The sequence below is a fragment of the Pararge aegeria genome, chromosome 5 (assembly GCF_905163445.1).
Source record: "Pararge aegeria chromosome 5, ilParAegt1.1, whole genome shotgun sequence".
NCBI lineage: Eukaryota > Metazoa > Arthropoda > Insecta > Lepidoptera > Nymphalidae > Pararge > Pararge aegeria.
This window is the reverse complement of record NC_053184.1, coordinates 13,217,137-13,237,070: the sequence shown is the minus strand read 5'-3', so window position 1 is coordinate 13,237,070 and position 19,934 is coordinate 13,217,137. Positions and strand designations below refer to the sequence as shown.

The 19,934-nt window shown below is 35.5% G+C and overlaps 1 protein-coding gene across 1 annotated transcript; it reads left to right on the top strand.

Moving 5' to 3' along the window:
* The first annotated feature begins 5,566 nt into the window (after positions 1-5,566).
* LOC120624053 (protein krueppel-like) lies at positions 5,567-13,960 on the top strand. Its single transcript, XM_039890379.1, has 3 exons — positions 5,567-5,650; positions 5,738-5,843; positions 13,092-13,960. Exons 2-3 carry the CDS (start codon positions 5,807-5,809, stop codon positions 13,958-13,960), a joined length of 906 nt encoding a protein of 301 aa, XP_039746313.1. The 5' UTR covers positions 5,567-5,650; positions 5,738-5,806.
* The last annotated feature ends 5,974 nt before the right edge of the window (positions 13,961-19,934 follow it).

Genomic DNA, 19,934 nt, shown 5'->3' with positions numbered 1-19,934 from the left:
CTAGCCCTTCTGGTGGTGCTGCAGTCTAAGATAAAACGGGTTATCCTGTTAGCGGTAAAGCAGTTACAGTAAACCCATAATCGCGTTTGAACATCTAATATGAAATAATATATAATTAAGTTGTTTATTTCAAACCTTCCAACTAGATACTTTTTTTGTTTAATCTTGGATGTTGATGTTGCCCACTATTTCTTATTTTCTAAGAAATCATCAAAAATTAAATCATTAAATGTTTTGATTAAAGATTATCATCGTCATTGTCGACCAATTACCGTCTCACTACACGGCACTGTTCTTCTCTCAGAATGAGAAGGGCTTAGGGCTCCACCACGTAGTCCGGACTCGTAGACTTCACACCCTTTGAGATCATTATGGAGTGCTCTCAGGCGTGCAAGTTTCCCCACTATTAATTTCTTCACCGATAAAGCAAGTGATAGTGAATTGCATAAATTAAAAACACATATTATAGGTAAACAATATGAGGTAAATCAATGTGCTATGTAATCAAACACTTCAAGTGCATGGCCGATTTAAGACGAAACTATAACCTTTGTACTAATTCAGTCGTACACAAATCTCGAAATTAAACTTAAATTTTAGGTGACAAAATTCTTAGTGTTGATTCCGCATAGGAAAATTGTATCGTTAACAACCTAATAAAATCTAGGTAGCGTTTCGTCTTGCTCTAAGGAATAGATGTTTTTGTGTTGGTTTTAATTTATAAGTACATCCACTAATTATTACGTTTTACTCGTTAAAAAAATGCGTTATCACAAGGACAAAATTTACAAGGGTAATTTTTATATGTGTTGCACCTTTATCATAAATCTTCCAGCTTGTATTGATACAATCTGCAAAGAAAACACGTTGCCGAAAAGTCCTTTGTGGGTTGCACTAATTAAAGATATACTTATAACTAATATTGATAGAAGATAAGATCCCACAGCACCTGCCCTGCCAAAGGTTCTTTATCTGCGAATGTTGGCAAGACAAAGATTCTGTTCTTGCCTAATTTATAGATAGCCCGCAAAACAGGGGCCCGCTCCCGAAGCCGAGGCAAGGTGCGACGGCGTGTGCGAGATAACAAACCTAAACATCCTGATGAACAAGGATAATGCATTTCAAACGAGCGAGAGGCAGAATACTTTTTTAACTAAAAAACTTCTCGCTTTAAAAAAATAGTAAACATTAAAATAAACCTTAACGTAATGGAGTAAAGGTAACATTCAAACAAAAGTTGCAGGCACGCGACAGTAGCAGGTGGGTAAACTTCTTAAAAACCAACAATCTTTTTACCGTGCATTGTGAAGGAAGCTGTGTTGTTTTCGTTAACAAACTTATGCATTTAGTCTAACGAAAAGATATTCATCTATTTTTTAATTTGGGTGCATAACAAGGGCAGATTGACATATACCTAGGTATTTTTTTAACTATACTTAATATAAATCTATAATATAAGCACACTTATTATAAATACCTGAATGAATAAAACATACTGGTATATATCATCAAAATGGAATTTATAATGGTTCGAAATATACCATGAAATGAATTAAGCTTTAAAAAATACATTAATGATATCAACCCATTACCGGGCAACAGGGCACGGCCTTAACCCCTTCTCACGGGCCCACATGAGAAGGGGTTAAGGCCGTGGTCCCCCACGCTGGCCCAGTGCGGATTGGTGACAATTAGATGACAATTTATCCCTTTATTATTAATAAAAAACCCAACCTACTATTAAAACATCTATAGGACCAACGATGTACGTAAATGTATACGTAAAGGTGTATGTCCTTTCCAATTTCCAGAGTAACGTGCAAATCTGGGTAGAATATATAAATGATGGAGTTCTAAAGTAACGAAAATAAATAAAAACCGACCAACTTTACAACATTTTTTTTTATAAAGCCTATAAACCAAGCCTATAAGCCAACAATGGTTAACCACAAAAAGTTTAAAAGCTGTTCCGATAATTTTCAATCAAACATTATAAAAACATTGGATAGAAAAAACTATGCGGAAATCCATAATATACCTATTACGAAAATTAAGCTTAATTTGCTATACTCCGCGAACAGCAGGAGAATCTTTTCTTTTGGTGTAATTTTTAATTTCTTCAATCCGTATAGTCCACACCAAACAGATCCTCGGCAATGTACCCTAGATGTTGACTTTGCAATGAATAATTGTTAACATCGGACCATAAAAACCTCAATATTTTAGATAACTTTTATTCAAGAAGAACAAAGAAGACACTTTTAATGTGTACTTAATTTTTTTTGTATTGTAAGAATATATAATAAGTATAAGGTGTTGATAATTACATTTATCAACTTAAAACTAAAGCTACCGAGTTTCCAAACTTACCACAGTCTAAGAACAAGTTCAAAAGATCTAAGCTAGGTATATTTATTTTTGTAATCACCATTTAACAATGCCCCTTGATACTAATGCGCTATCTAAAGCAATTTACACCTAAGCTTTTTTATCGTTTAAGTAAATCTTAATGCCTCGTTTATCTTTAAAGTCAGTTACTTTTTAAGAACTAAAATAATGAAACATATACCAATACATTATTGTATCTAACAATAACCTCCGTAAATATATTTACTACCATTCCAAGATACCAGACGCATTTATCCATCTTTATCTACCATATGTCAAGTTACATATCCTAATAATAGAGTTATTAGAGAAATTACCGTTGCCGCAGAGCTTCCTTTGGGATAAAAAGCTCCTGTTGTAGGGGCGCGTGCCTGCACTAAAATCGGTATAAATAGTAAAACCGGTAAAAATAGCCGCGGCAGTGTGCGCGATAAAAACGCTTAATTTACGCGATACGCCGCCGTGTCCCGACACTTATGTTTTTTTATGTGTTGTCTTTGAGTCAATAGTTGTTTCGGCTACTGAAGGACAACGTTGGCGGTTAAGTAGAATCGAAACATATTGCCTATATGTTTACTGACACCAATCCAATTTGTTATGAAAGTAAGCTGGATAAAAAATCTAGGTACTTATTATAAACAACCTTCTCAAGAAATCTATGTAAATTCTTAAGCAAAAATAATATTTAGTCAATCTATCATAGGAGAGAGGGTTTCGGAGCACAAAACCACCGCGCTGCTCAAATGCGGATTGGTGGGCAATATAAGTTAATACTGCAAAATAATTATTTCGATACTTCGAAAAATTCTAATGTTTGATAGAACATCGAATGAAGATTCCGAAATTTATGGAGGTTCTTTTTTCAGGTTTTAAATAAAGAATTAACATTAGATTTCTTTACAAATCATTCGTTTAAGCGACCGTGTAGATATATTTTTTTTGTCTTACATAGCTATGGTAGATATTATTCTACCTATTGATTGCCCACGGCACGGTTTTTAGTCCCGGATAATAAAATACTCTATATCAGTAGTCAGTCAGTAGTTTTGCCAAAAAAAGGTAAAAAAAAAACATACATACTTTAGTATTTATAATATTAGTGTGGATAAGCACTATAAAATAACATCCAATAAATGTACCTTTATACATACAACGTTAGATAAAAGACCACAGGACATGAAACTATAATTTGTAAATAGTCTATAACAGGGTAATAGGGTTACTACATAGTGTCTCAGATTACTACTGAAAATGCTCCCTATTAGGACTCACAATCAACCTCTGCACAGCGTCTTTGCCGGCGAAGACGAGGTCCCCGACTTCTGACGTGGTCTTGCATCACGGCCTTGGAGGCGTGCGGACGAATCATCGTGCTAAACCTTTTCACTCCAACCGTCGCCTGTGCCGAGGTTCGGCCTCTCATGAGGCGTCCTCAGGCCGACGATCCCTTCGCTCCTTCTAGCCCTAGGTTTCAAACTTTTCCTGGCTGATTCCAATTCCGAGGCACACCGACAAGCCCGCATAACGCTGTTAAAATCATTAGGGTTAATCAGCGACACATATTCCGAAGAAATAAATACTAAATAGTTTGAATGTACAATTTGCTTCATTATTGCTTGAATGGTTTGAACAAAGAATTTTAACTAACCGATCTATAAATAATTATCATTCCTTTTATTTACGGGTTATTAATTACGCTTATTAAGCAGTTTTTAGAAAATACTTAACCAGTTAGGGCTGTTAGGAAACGTTTAATTGATAAAACAATATGATCCTGTTTCGATCATTAATTTGACTAATTACCGACAACGTAGAATGAAATTTGTCTAATGGCAAGTATCTTTTTATTTATTTACTCAAATTTGCATTAATAACATTTTTTTTAGTGAAATATCAACCGCGACAGAGCTTAAAATAAACAATTGCTATTACCCTGTTGAATATAAAAGTAATTTGTAGTCAAAAGACTTATGCTTATGTACTTGTATGACTGTCACATACTGTGGTTAGTTAAAAACTTTTCATGATGTACAAGAGCTATAAAGACTTCGTATGTGTGGATTAGGTTTTCCAAAATAAACTTTAATTATGTTTATTAAGAAATTAATAAGTTAATTTCCAGAAAGAATAATTTCCGGTCGACTTTGGACAAAGGTTGGTAGGTAAGACATAACTATAAAAAATAAGCAGTCTAAAACTTTTAATCCTTACCCTCGTTTTAATTCACGTGGATTTAATAAGCCTATGCAACTCTTTGTTCCCTGAGCTACAAACTATGCAAAAAAAAATGTATCCCATGTAATATAAAGTATAAAAAGTAGCCTATGGGCTATTCTAGACTGTAATCTTTGTCTGCTTAATTTTCTTTCTGATCTGTTCAGTCGATCTGGCTTGATTGACTAACAAATATTTATCTAAAAATTATTATAATATCGCATTTATTATATTAGTTTATAAATATAGATGAAAGGCTGGTAATATAACACTACTAACAATAGTATGAAATCAATCTTTGTAATTGTTATTACAGAGGAATTTTTGGAAGAAGATAAGTTTATTTGGCGTGGTATTTTTAAATGTCCATCAAATCTGTTTTTGTTATTGCAAATATATATTTCTCTTTTCTTAATTTGAAATATCAAATCTCTAATCCATAGATACGACGAAAAACTTAACGGATGTAGGACGGAGCCCATCAACAGCAGACATTCGAGCTGTCAGTAAATCTAGTTTTAGAAGAAGTTCGATACTCGAACTTGTTTGTAAATTTCCTTAACTCTAAGTTTGTAGCTCGACGCCAAAATAACATTTACCAATTTCTATGAACGACTAATATAAACTTTTTTTAAATTTATATTTTAACTGTTTAATTATGTCAAAACATATACCAATTGTTTTTTTTATCAATATAATATCGCGCAATAACTTAGACGGTAAATCTATAGTTGTTCTCAAATTAGTGAAAGAAAAGAAAGCACCGCCCGCACCGTACGGGAGCCGGTCGTAAACATAAAAAAGTGCTTATGTGAAGTTCGTTACAGGGGCTAAAAAACTAGTAGGAGAGAAACATAATGTAGTAGCGGCCATAAAAAGTGAATGCAGTGCGTGCACGTGGAGTGCAGCGGGGGGGTCGACGCGGGGTGCGGGGCGGGGGTCGCGGTCGCACAGGAGGGGCGTGGGGGTGTGTTTATGCCGAGGGGCGGCCGGACACCGCCGCGCCATCGCCAGTGTTGTGGTAGGTTCTACCGAGCGCGGTCGTATCGCGCAACCTTCATTAGCAATCCCGACTCCGCAACGGCGGGCACATGTAACAAACTGTCATAATTATAGTTCCATATCGATTAAAAAGACTGTTACCGCAAATCTTCGGACAATATATCAAGTGATTAAATGAATGCATTCGTGAAATTGGTGTGAGATGGCCTTATCGTTGCAGTCGAGCCAAAACTCCAGAGGTTTGTAACAATTTTTTGTATTTTCGTTATACTTTGAAACTGAAACTGAAAAGGCATGTGTGTAAAGTTTCAAAAGTTAGCGGCGCGTCATGCGTATGACGGGCGCGGCGATTGGGCGAGAGCAGCACACACGGTTTATTTGCATTCGGAAGCTTTGCAGATTCAGTGAACCGTAGTCCGTAGCGAGCGACTCGTGTCGTGCTACCAAGCGCTACGGGAAACTTACACGGGTGTGTAGCTATCTGCTACGAGTTTTTTTAATATTTGTTAATTAATAATTGTGTTTTATGTGTGGTAAAGAAGTTGCTTACATAATTATGAATACACGGATATTGTAAGTACTTTAATATCATCTAATTCGTAATAGTTAAGCATTGAAAAGGCAACAGGTTTTAAATGTATAAAGGCTCGCATTCCGGGTACTTACCGATAATTAATAACTAAACTCATTAACATAACCGGCTTAAAATAACCATATTAAGTATAATTTAGTTAGAATAGGTTAGTTTATCCCTTTTTGTAAAAGTACTTGTTATGCAAACTATTTCATCAAAAAAATTTGCCATTATATTTTTTTATTAATGATTTGTACGTCCTACATTTACTTATTACATACATTTATTTAAGTATTATATTATTATATAGGTAGTTATTTTACTTTGCTAAAATCTGATCTACGGTTTGTTCTGTTTTTATTATATCAAATGATTCCGAAGTTCCTCGAATAATAATTATTATTAATAATTTATATAAAGACGTAATTGAGATAAAAATTTACGTTTGAGTACTAATGAATATTTTGATACATATTAGCCGGAGAGGAATTGTTACTTAGGGCATGTTAATGCGTAATGTATGGTACCTAATGCATATGAAAAACTCAAAACTAAATCTATAAGGGTTCCAAATGCGCACTGGTCTAAGAAAAAGCCACACAACAAACTTAGCCGGGTGTTCTTTTTGTTATCACCATCTCACATTGTCATTTAAATTATTTAAAAGCAATCATTACACCCAAGGTTTTTAATCAGAATATAGTTATTATCGATGGTTTTTAGCTTTGACTATAGTCTATATTCTCGAGCTCTGTTGGATGAATATCGGTTAAGGCGTCTAAATAGTATCAACTCTTCTCCGTCAGTGATAACGATTTATTGTATGTTTAAATGTCAAATTGTAATTACTTCTAAAGTATACAACTTCCACGTTAAAAAATTTACGAATTTATAAAATTTTCCAAGCATTTCAAACAAAACTCTAATTTCTACACGATATCGACATGAGATTAAAAACATAGTGATATGTTTTCTATATCATGTCTCCACGATAACCTAAAACTATATATTATAGTTCATCTAAAAAAGTACTTTAATTTTAAACCTCAATTGTTATTTTTTTTCATATTTCATTAACGAATCATATTTACTCTTTTCATAAGTAAAAAAAATCTTTTTAAGGATTCCCTATAGATAAAAGGTATATAATATATATTTTTAGCAGTTCTGCGCGCATTTTTTGCATCTCACGTTTGACGTCTGAATCTTATTTCGCAATAATCTTGGAAACAATGTGCCCTTGTGAGCTGCTGTAATGTGCGATTAGCTTTAATGTGTCGACTGTGCTAATCAATCTATTGCGTTAGTTAGGCAACGTTGCTACAAGATGGTAACTCGGTGGGGGACTTTGAGGTTAAAACTTGGCCATTAACTCGCCTCCATGCTTTGGAAAACAAGCTGAGCCGTCGCGTCGCACCCAGACATTGAGAAACTGTTGTACACCAATTTCTAAGCTAAACGAAAGGTCTTAAAACAGTGGCTTCTTTTAAATTGTTCTGTCTTCCATCCAAACTAGGTTTTATGGCACATTGATTAATGATAGCTAAGAGATTTGTATACAACAAATCTTTACCATTATTACTGCCTCGTTGGTCTACTGATTAGCATGAAATTCAAAATTCAAAATTCATTTATTTCAAGTAGGCCTAATACAAGCACTTTTGAAACGTCAAGTCTGTCCGTGTGTAGTGACTCTACCACCGGTTCGGAAGGCAGATTCTACCGAGAAGAAGCCGGCAAGAAACTCAGCAGTTGCTCTTTTCCAACATCAAAAATTTACATTTTAACATTCATTTTTCTATCTTGTGAGAGATGAAAGCGGAGCCGGATGCTTCCAAGCAACCTTGTCATTAAGAAACTCATCAATAGTATAATAACCTCGCTGTAATAAATGTGTTTTAACACATTCTTTAAACTTATGGATTGGTAGGTCCAAAATTACCTTAGGAATCATATTATAAAAGCGTATACTCAATCCCACAAATGACTCCTGCACCTTTCGCAGACGATATGCAGATGTTTCTAATTTATGACCATTTGTTGTAAGTCGACTGTTTATATCCACTTTTTGTTTATAAAGACTAATATGTTGTCTTACAAATACTATATTGTTATAAATGTATTGTGAGGCTACCGTAAGTATACCAATTTCTTTAAATTTTTCACGGAGGGATTCACGTGATTTAAGTTTATATATTGACCGTACAGCTCTTTTCTGCATGATGAGCTACAGATCATGAGTCCTGGGTTCCGCGAAGAGTACGTAAAGCCTTGCCAGGTAGGTATATATATGATGATAATCGTTAAAGCCCGCCAACCTGCACTGGAGCAGCGTGGTAGATTTTAAAACCTATTAGGTTACCTAAGCCGCTCTTTAACCTTATGTCCTATGACGTTCATGGTATGGTAGATAATAACGGTGATTCTACAAAGTCTGCTATCTATTGGATATCATTACAAAATATTCGTCATAGAGCTTAGCTTCAATTACATAAAAAAACTATGGCAATAAACTACTTACAAATTTTTTCCTATATTCTTGCTTACCTTATCATGGTTTTATTGTAATGAAAACTTAAGTCTTACAATTAATTAAGTAAGGCTTCATAAAAAATGTAAAGATAAAAAAACATTAACAATTTCTAAAACTCCTCCGCTAATTATGTTTTTATTCTCAATCGAAACTTATGAATATCTCTGTAATTATATAATATATAGATATTTATTGCTATCTAATCGGCGACCCAATTTTGTGCTTATTGTAATAGGTTTTTATTTCTGCTCACGTCGCGTCGTTACACTCTTGAAATGTTGTATATCTTTTTTGCTACATCAATACAAATAAAGCTATTTCCATTCATTTGTACTTCATATTTTGCTTCAATTTATTTTCCAGGTAGACTGTTAAGGTTGATACTCTTAATTTGGGGGAAGCCAACCAAGTTTCGGGTGGTGTGCACGGGTTTTCACTCAACCCTAAAAGGCTGAAACCATACTAGCTCGTAATCTTTTCGTTTCGGTGTTCACTTACATAAGTGAAGTCTAAATCCTATTAAGCTACCTTTACAAAATTGGGTTAATGGATTTGGTATTTACCCTAATCAAGACGTTTTATGTTTTATTCTAAGTTGCGCTAGGACAATTTTAGCAAAGTAACATATAAACAAAAACTTGAAACGATTTAATTGTAATTACAAAAATATTGTTTCGTTCTATTCAACATGCAACATAATGTAACAATTAGGGTTCTTTCGTTTATAGTTTAAATTATTTTGATTTATGTTTATATAAACTTGAATATTCAAAGCAGTGATATGAATGTAACAAAAGTATCATCAAATACCGTAAAAAATAGTTAAACGCGCATTAATAATGTTGAGCCCAGTATTAACTTGAAACTAACTGTAGCTATCGGACGAGAAATTATATAAAAATAACTTTTATAAAGCATTTCTGCTGAACTTTACTTTATACGTATTTGAACACACACTTGACCGGTTATTGTTACATCTCTCAAAATTAGAAAATAATCGTCTTCGTTCGCTTATCGTTCAAAGCAAGGACATCAAGGATGTTAAATATAATAATACCATAAAATCTAGAACTTAGAGATAAAATATCTAGTATATTTCTCATGTTGTCTATTGTTCATTGGTTAAAACGATTTAAAAATATATATTTTTCTTTAATCATAATCACACAAATCGTTGATATAAAGCAAAAAAGTTTCCAATACCCTTACTGAATATATATTTATTTTCATATTTAGTATGAAAACTAAATTCAAAAGCTTACGTCAGTATAACGACATTATTAATAAAATCTTATGACAAGATGGATAGACGACGTGGATAGTTGCAGATAGCCGCTGGATACAAGATGCTTAAATACTTAATATTTTATAATGTGCAGTCATACATCAGTTCCTAATATTTCGTTGCGCAAAAAAAACTTCTCGTCGATTTGTATTCATGTTAAGCTATAAAGTCAAATTGAAATATTTCTATATGCAAATAGGCCTATAGATGGCAATTTTGATGCGTTCAATGTTCATGTTAGTAAGATGACAGCGATAATTACATTCATAACCTTAAAACTAAAGTTTACAAGCGCATAGATTTAAAAAGCAACTTATATTATTCGTAAAAAATAGCCATTACGTCGATAAGTCGGTGGTCGATGTCGGTAAATTGGTGAATAATGGCTATACCTATCTTATAAAATAAAGTCATTGAGGTATTTATCAGAGAACCCTTGCGCAAAAAATGAGTTATGGAGTGGTTGCCGCAGTCGAGTCCATAAAGCGTATTGACTATGGGTTATTGACAAATATTTATGGCGTATAAAGAGGGGATAATTACAACTCTTTAGCACATAAAAAGCGGTACGGAAGGGTGCGCCGTAAGGTAATGTTCAAATTTATCGTCTACTTTTTCACCCGACGGAGACTGTCCCTAAATAATAAAAGCGATAGTGTCCTTTCTAGTGGCTTTTTAATACTGCTATATGTTTACATTTGAAATTCTTGTTTTAAGTACCTATTTATCTCTTAGTCAAATTGTTTATTTATAAAATCACGAAGATTTTATCATATAATTTCGTAATACGCAAAGAAATGAAGTATACCCAATAAGGCACGTAATATTAAATCAATGGCTTAAAAAATATCTGTAATAGAAAGCTGTCAGAACACTCAATGAATTCCCATTGTTATTATATGAATAAAGAAACCTTAGAATGTTAAAAGAAGTCTGGTATACTTAGAAACAAATATGTTTTTGCGGTTTTTTTTCTGGGATGGTGTCTGTACTACACATAAAAGTCAACCAGAATTCACAAAAGCCTAATCAGTTAATACAAATATTACGTTAGTGTTACAAATGCACGTTTGTTACTTAATGAAGTCAGAAGGGCTGAACGAGTATGGATCGGCTGATAGAAACATTACAGCCTGGAAAAGAAGGAAGAACATAGTCTACTCTTTATCATTGCTTTTTTTTTTCAAAAAGCAATGAATCGACATGTTTTTTGCATAGTGGTAGTTCAGGGAACAGACAATAACCGAGACATACTACACGCAAAAATTTCCACGCGAATGAGGTATCACAACAAGTAGTTTTGAAATTTAGGAGAGGTCAGAACTCTTGGTTGGTTCTAGCTTCCTTCTTTGACTACGTAACCATATAAATGTGCACTGTATTGCCTAAATAAACGAATGAATTCTAAAATATCATATATAATACGAAGCGTTATTATTTTCAGTTTAAATATGTACATGACACGATGAGAATTATAAAAAAATAGTATACTTCTGTGTTTTTTTCAGCAGTCTAGTAAGATTATAATTCTGAACACAAGGTCGCTTCGCTGTTCATCCGCGAAACACCGAGAGGAATGTTATTAAAAAGTTATGGGATAAGCTGGTGGTACGTGCCGACTCAATCCAATCATAAACTTTAAATAGATCCTGCACCTCAAGTGTACCTGAATATTCTGCAATTTTTTTTGCGTCTTATAGATGTTTGCAGTTTTGTCTACGAGATGCATACATAAATAAATAAGTATATATATAAATGTATAGAAAGAATTAACTTTAAGTATATATTAAGAACGACGGTCTTTAGCTCGGAGGCAAGGAAAATTAAGCTAAAAAAAGATTAATATAGATTTATTGAGTTTGATATCGCATATAATGTCTTATTGTGTATATTCAGAATATATTTTTATATGTAACTACTTACTTGCTAATAAAAGTGCCATCTTATAAATTCAAAAAATAAACGTTGCTTCAGCATTTTTGCTTTTTAGTTTTACGGTACATAATTAAGATGTATCTTCAAGTATATCCATTTAAAATGTATGTTAAATGGATGATAAACAATAAGAATATAATTTAAAACTGTCTAACGATTAGGAACTCATTTAAGAGAACGCCAATAGACACGACATAAAATCTTGCTTCCATAGAAGACCAAATATTTCGTCTTCGTAAATTAAACGCAGCAACTGAATCCGAAGCCGGTCCGAAATTAATTCCACGGCTAAGTAGATAATGTAAGGAAGGCGCTTCCCTCCTCGCCGGCTCTTCACGCCTCGAGGAGAACTTTCAATTATGATTTTGTCTAATTTTAATTAAGTGCTCTCAAAAGGCTTTTCTTCGTCGAAATTAATATTTGAATATAATTTGGGAGGAGCGCGGGCGGAGTTTGCCGCTTCAAGAATAATTAATTCCATTATAGGAGGTAAGTGGTTGGAGCCGGATTGTCGCTACGGGCTATCCCTGTCGAATGCCTTAAAAGAAATGTCCTTCTACATTCAATTCTGTAATTTACTGTTAATTATTATAGTTAAAATAAAAATCAGTAAATTAAATAGTAAGTAATACGTAACTCTAGCAGGAAGATAGTTAATAAACTATTTCGTTCTTCTTTCTCCTAAAACATGCGTCTGTAAAGTAAAGTAAGTCGTCAGCAACAATTTGCGCAACAGGTCGGGACGGAAGCGACCTGCATCGGCTTGATTGCGACCAAATGTTTCCTCTGCCACGACTGACATACATTTTTTGCCATGTTTTTTGTAACTCTCACTGATAAGTGTGCTATCGATAGGTTTGGGATGCCTGTTTGTTTAGGCCGAGTTTTAACCCGCGACGGAAGTGATCGTAACGAACTATGTAAGAATATCTATGTAATACATACTTAAGCAAAGTGACTACAAAGGTTACCTGGAAGAAAAACTTAGATTGGGTTAGGTTATTAAGTTTACAACAGTTTGTCTATACATTTTTACAGCAATGGCCTTCAGAAGATCACGACCTACGTGATCTTCTCATGAATATAAGTCATTTATGTATTCCTAGGTTTACATCAAAGATAGTCATCAAAGTATTTAATGTTCAATTCTATTGTTGCAGGTGTATCGGTAAGGTCGCTGACAAGTATGCGTCAGGAGTCCCTGCCGATGTTAGCAGAGCGGCTACTGGCAAGCCGAGCAGCGGCTTTAGTAGCGGGCCTGCCGGCGGAACTGTATTCGGGAGCTCTGCTAGCCGCCTGGCCGCCCTCACCTCCCACGCCGCTCCTGCCACCGCCTCTTCCTGAGATAGAGCGCGCTCGCAAACGTCGCCGCACTCCTAAGCTCGATGACAGTCTACCAACCGGACCACCTTCGCCACCCTCATCTGGCTCATCGCCCGGTGCCGCCGACCCACCTCGAGACAAACTCTTCACTTGTAAAGTTTGTTCAAGGTCGTTCGGCTACAAACACGTTCTCCAGAATCATGAACGGACGCACACCGGCGAAAAACCCTTTGAGTGCGGTGAATGTCACAAGCGATTCACGCGTGATCACCACCTGAAGACGCATCTTCGCCTTCACACCGGCGAGAAACCATACAGTTGTCCACATTGCCCTCGTCATTTCGTGCAAGTTGCGAATCTTAGGCGACACCTTCGCGTACATACCGGGGAGCGCCCCTACGCGTGCGCGCGATGCCCTGCTCGCTTCTCAGACTCCAACCAGCTCAAAGCACACGCTCTCGTGCATGAAGGTGACGCACCGTTCGCTTGCCGCTGCGGCGCCAGATTCAGGCGACGGCAGGCGGCGGCCTTGCACCGATGCTCGGGCGGCAGCTGTGAGCCCGACACACCCAGCCCTCCTGCGGCCATCGCCCCAGATTGGCGCTGGGACGATTGGCCTGAGCAGACAGAACCCGAAGACCTGTCGCTACCGCGTAGGCCGGCCACGCCGGACTCGCCGACCGACCTGCGTATGCACTCGGCGTAGTGGACGCGTGCGTCGGGCCTAGCGCCTCGCGACGCTGAGCCGGTATACGAGTTCCTCCCAAGTAGAGCCGCGCCGAAGACGCAACATTTCGAATCACTCTCGTTCGCTCTTCCTGGAATATTCCATTATTGATAACATAAAAGCTCCTTTGCGTTTAATTTTTAGCCAGTATTGTTTTCAAAAAATTGTAACGGTCGCCTTTTTTTGCCAATTTTCTGGGTAAGACTACCGACGAGTCTAGTTAGGTAGTCGTGTTTTACAATAACTTTTTACGACTGTATATTTGCAATATTTCCTATAAAAAAATTACCTTTCATCCATGTTACAGTTTAGAAGTTTATTGTCGTACCATTTGCATAATCGCAGGCCGAGTTAGTGCAAAAACGAGACCATTTTTTGTTCTTTTGTTTCGAAAAATAGAAAGAACATGTTGCACAAAAGATATTCTTTGATTTATTATGTTTTTGTTCTTGTTAAGATAGAAAAACGCGTTTGGCATTTATTGATCTCGAATCGATGTCCTCCCTCACGCTCGGCGAGCGCTAACCGGAATACGGTCGAGACGGAGAAGGCCGCGACATTGCCTCATTATTTCAGCTACAATGGCTAGTTAACAATCACTGATTATTATTATGTATTGATTCGCTCGGCAGCCCCGCGCTGCGAACAAAGACGTCGCCATTGTCGCGCCCTCATCCACTGCGCCTTACTTACAAACACTCACTTCTCGATTACCCTTATTTATACATTGTTTCCTACTTTTAGTTTTTTTGTATGATTTCATTATTTTTACAAGAATTTATGTTTTTGTAACAAAAAGCAGGCTGTTTTGTAACTGATATTCTTAGATTTGATATGGCCTCGATAGGGGACTGTTATCAGAAATCACGGAAGCGTTAGATGTAGTAATTACTGATAGATGGAATTAGTTTTAGAGCGAGCGAGATGTGACGAAAAAGGATAAGTCGATAAAGCGCGGCAAGCTTCTGTAAATAATGCTATCTCTATAAAATTATTTATTATTTATCCGTTAGTTTATAAGGGTTTATATAGATTATTTTAGCTGTCGTGAAAGCGATTATTGTTAATGTCGTATGTATATTTATAAAGATGTTGCATAGATGTTTTGTGTGTCTGGTGGTTACATAACTGACAGCTGTTGAAATGCTATGCTGCATCGTGTCGCATTTAAGGTGTTACGATCTAAATAATATTACGTATTAGGTCGAAATGGGCCATCTATACGGTGAATTACGATATTTGTTAGGGAATACTTTCTTAGATTTACCGTCAAAATATTTAATGTTAAGAAGATATTGTATATAGTTATGAGGCGAGAACATTGAATTCACTTTATAGATGGCCCGCGAGGTATCAGTAAGTTGATATCTTTACGAGATGTGTGTAAAGCGCATTGAGCATTATTGCAATTTGTTCTACGGGTATTAGTTTCCTATTAGGAGTAGTGTGATTATTTTTTTGTTTTAATCTTATTTAACGTCGTCGATACTTGTTCCGAATGTTTTAGCGCACATGATTATACTTTAATGTATGAATGTATTTAGTACGTTTGTATTGATTGTTGATTATTATTATTTTATTTTTCATTAGTGTTAAGAATTCATGGAATTAAGGGTTTTCTCTAGTATCGTATGTAAAAGTATACATAAGAAGATATTTTTCCCAAAGAAATAATAGGTACAAAAATAAATATGTACAAATATAAGAAATCGTTTAGTAGGTATTCGTAATTTCGTTGTTACAATGTTGTAATTATACTATCTGTAGTTAGTTTAATGTTAGTGCTGTGCCATTATCTACCTCATCGAATGGTGACACTGTGCCAGGGTAAAGAGCCAAAGTTCTTCAGATATTTTCTATTGTTCACCTCTTTTGAGACAACGTACAATCGACAGGTTTATCTAACCTTATCAGTAACCTAACATCGAAGAAGATTTAACTGTTTAAGACTGATTTATTCACTTGTATACTAACTAATTTCATTTTCACCTAACAAATAGTCACTTATTAATAACAAACTTTTTGTGATGTGATTTTTCCTAATTTTATATTTTGAAAAAAAGTATGTCGTTTTTTGTGATTGTATTATGATTTGCAATCGATTTGAGTTCCTATTTTATTGATAATTAATTTTTAAATTTATTGTTTTTTCGCAAATTTGTTTCTATTTACAGTTAGCGAATATGTTAGGGATTCGCGTATTTTTTCAATTGTAGGTATATGATTGCGCCGGAATGATAAAGAATGATTTAAATTGTGATATAACTACAAAATCTTCAGTAACAAAACCTACCTACTACCACCCATTCTATGAACTACCTCATTCGGAATTCAGGTGTTCTTTACAAAACAACATGATTTTAACCGTTTTACTTGTACAAAATATTATAATAAATATAGGGTATGAATGTGACATACTTATGTTACGATGAATATAATATATGTATTTCTTTATTCATGTCCAGTACATAACTATTCAATAAAGAGATGTTTGTTATTTAATTTATCTTTTATTGTTAGGATTCCCCTATCCTTTGATCACAATCAGACTTGAATCGTCACACTGCTTGGTATAGACCTCCTCTCTCATAGGTGAAATAAATAGAGAAGGGATGATGGTATTCTGATCATAGAATAGAATAGAATAGAAAAACTTTATTGCAACACAACAAAATAGGAAAAATACAAGGAAAACCTTAATAGTACTTAGTGCTAGGGTGCAAAGGCGGCCTTATCACTAAAAGTGATCTTTTAAAGGCAACCTGAGCGTACGAAGCCGATAAAAAAATGGAAAATGGATGGTGCATAAAGTATGTATCATAATTATCGACCTATTACTGGGCACGGATTCTCTCTAGAACGAGATGGGTTTAGGCCTCCTAACATGCTGGCCAGGCGAATATTGATCGACTTCAAACGCCTTTTGAGATTGTTATAGAGAACTCTCAGGCATGCAGGTTTCATCGCGATGTGGTTTCATCACCTAAGTCAAAGTCAAAGTCAAAGTCAAAAATATCTTTATTCAAGTAGGCCCACAGGTGGCACTTTTGATGCGTACATAAGAACCACACGGTAGTGAGATGATGGCGATAACCACATCCGTAAACTTAAAACTAAAGCTACGAGGGTTCCAAACGCGTCCTGGTCTAAGAAGAAGCCCACAACAAACTTAGCCGGGTGTTTTTTTTTTTGTTATCACCATCTCACAATGTCATTTTAAATTATTAGAAGAGCAACCTGGTTAGAGCAATAATTTACACCCAAGCTTTTTTATCGTTTACGTAGTCCTTTATACTATAATAGGACTTTTCTATAAGCTTACGTTTAATACAAACTTTGAACCTGTAAAGCAAGTCATATTTTAATAACATATTAAAATCAAAAATCTACATAACTCTGATAAGTAAGAGGGGATATCAAACTCGGTCCTACCGAAAGGAAGGCTTGATTTCATTTTCGGTTACAAAATTCAAAATTCATTTATTTCAAGTAGGCCTAGTTTTTAAGCACTTTTGAAACGTCAAGTATGCATGTTTGTAGTGACTCTATCACCGGTTCGAAAAGTAGATTCTATCGAGAAGAGCCGGCAAGAAACTCAGTAGATATATATTTTATAGCAGATAACCAGGAAAAACCGTTTTAACGTACTTTTTGAGGTACGAGGGTTGATACCGCAATTTTATTAACACATGACTGGTACCCACTGAAATACTGGAACCAACACACCGCGTTCAACATCTTGAACTGATGTTGAACGTTCAAATCACTAGACCAACGAGGCAGTTAATACTGTCGTACAATGAAATAGCTTTCTATAAAATAGTTAAAACCAAATTTAATATAATAACATTACTTGCGTATGTCAATAACCTTCTTAAATTCATAGAGTGGATACATTTTATTTTATCGGAAGATGTTGTGAAACTATACTAAAAGTATTGGAGTTTTAAATTTACTATAAGTAGCTGACCCGTGCAACTTCGTTGCACCAAATCGGTTGTTACCGTAAAACAGAAATAAAATGACATTTTCTAAAAATCAATACTAGCTAGATCGATTTATCGCCCTCGAAAACCCCTGTATACTAAATTTCATGAAAATCGTTGGAGCCGATTCCGAGATTCCAACTATATATATACAAAAATTGCTCGTTTCAAGATATAAGATTTGTATTTCCTTTAACCACGCCTTAGATGTTAAGCAGGCATTGGCCATAACCACTAACAACCTAATAGTCATTTTAAATAAGGAACTCATTATGAAATTCGCCAATCCACATTTGGTCACTCGCTGATCCAATGTGGATTGGCTTGATTGGTGGATTGGGATTAAGCTGTATATCCATCTCTTCCATGAAATAGGAGTGCAAGTCAGCCAGCCAGCGGTGAAATATTAATTAGTACAACGATGAAAATGATGACTTAAAATATCACTTGCTATATCAGTGAAGGAAAATATCGTAAGGAAACCTGCATGCCTGAGGGTTTTCCATTATGTTTTCTAAGGCATGTGAAGTCCACCAATCCGTACTTGGCCATCGTGGTGGACCATCTCCTAGAACCGTTGTCATTCTACAGGGGGACCTTAAGCCCTAATGAGCCGATAATGGGTTGAAAATGATGATGATAAAGTTGATGGTTTTTTAAATTCCGATAAAATTTAGCCCTTGACTGCAATTTCACCTGGTGGTAAGTGATGATGCAGTCTAAGATGACAACTGGCTAACCTGGTAGGGGTATGGCAGTTATATTAAACACTTACCCCTAATCTGTTTCTACGCGACACGCAAAATCGCTAAGTCTTTGTTGGTAGGATGTTTAGTAGCCACAGCAAAAGCCTCCCACTAGACAAGAACCACAACTGAGCAACAACAAGAAATTATAAATTACCGAACCAGGAATCGAACCCAGGATTTTTAACTTAAAACCACAGCGCTCCCCGCTGCGCCAATGAGGCTATCAATCAGAGAATTCTCTGTGTATGATATAAACAGCAAATAAAATGTTACTCTTATAGTAATTTCACTCTTAATTTGAGGCTCTAAAAATATTTCTCTTTGTACTGATAGTCAGCTGTCGCTAGATATTTTAGGTTTCGATAAAATTAGTTAGCGTGTGGGAGCCCTATCACCGCACATACCTACGCGATATGCTTTGAAAGACTGTATATTTGTAGGTTTTCTATTTTTATTTCAATTTAATACCTCATCAAACTCAGGCACACGGAAAATACATAATATTATTGGGTATATATACATAATAACATAATGCTAGTTTGTTTTTATTTGTTTGTTACATATACTCGGCTAAACTGCTGCGCCTATTATAATGAAATTCGGCACAGGAATAGCTCGCATGCTGGAGACGGAAATATTTATGTAACGGTATTTGTTTTGTAGTATATGGGACCTTACTTTAACTGAACCGCTAAACCTATCTCTACGTAATTTCGAACTGAGATAAATAAATAAATATACTATGACAATACACACATCACCATCTAGCCCAAAAGTTAGAGCAGCTTGTGCTCATTCATAAAAGAATTTATCAGTCATCTTAGTATGTGGGTACTAAGATGACTGATAAATTCTTTTATGAATAATATAAATAAATAAATACTTATAATATATAGATAAACAACCAGACACTGAAAAAGAACATTCATCACACAAAGATTTTTCGAGTTGTGGGAATGGAACCCACAGCCTTGGACTCAGAAAGCAGCGTAGCTGCCCACTGCGCCATTCGGTCGGATAGATTGCATCCTGGAGAATTTTTGAAAACAAACAATACTTTTTAATCAGAGTAATTTAAAAAAAATCTTAGCGGTACTCTACTTTAACGGCCGTGGTATTTAGAATCCCCTCCAAAAGACCTATGTCCAGATGTGGACGTCCATTGCTTGTCACGATGATGATGAGGTGGCTGAGTCAAGCTACAAGTAATGCTACCAA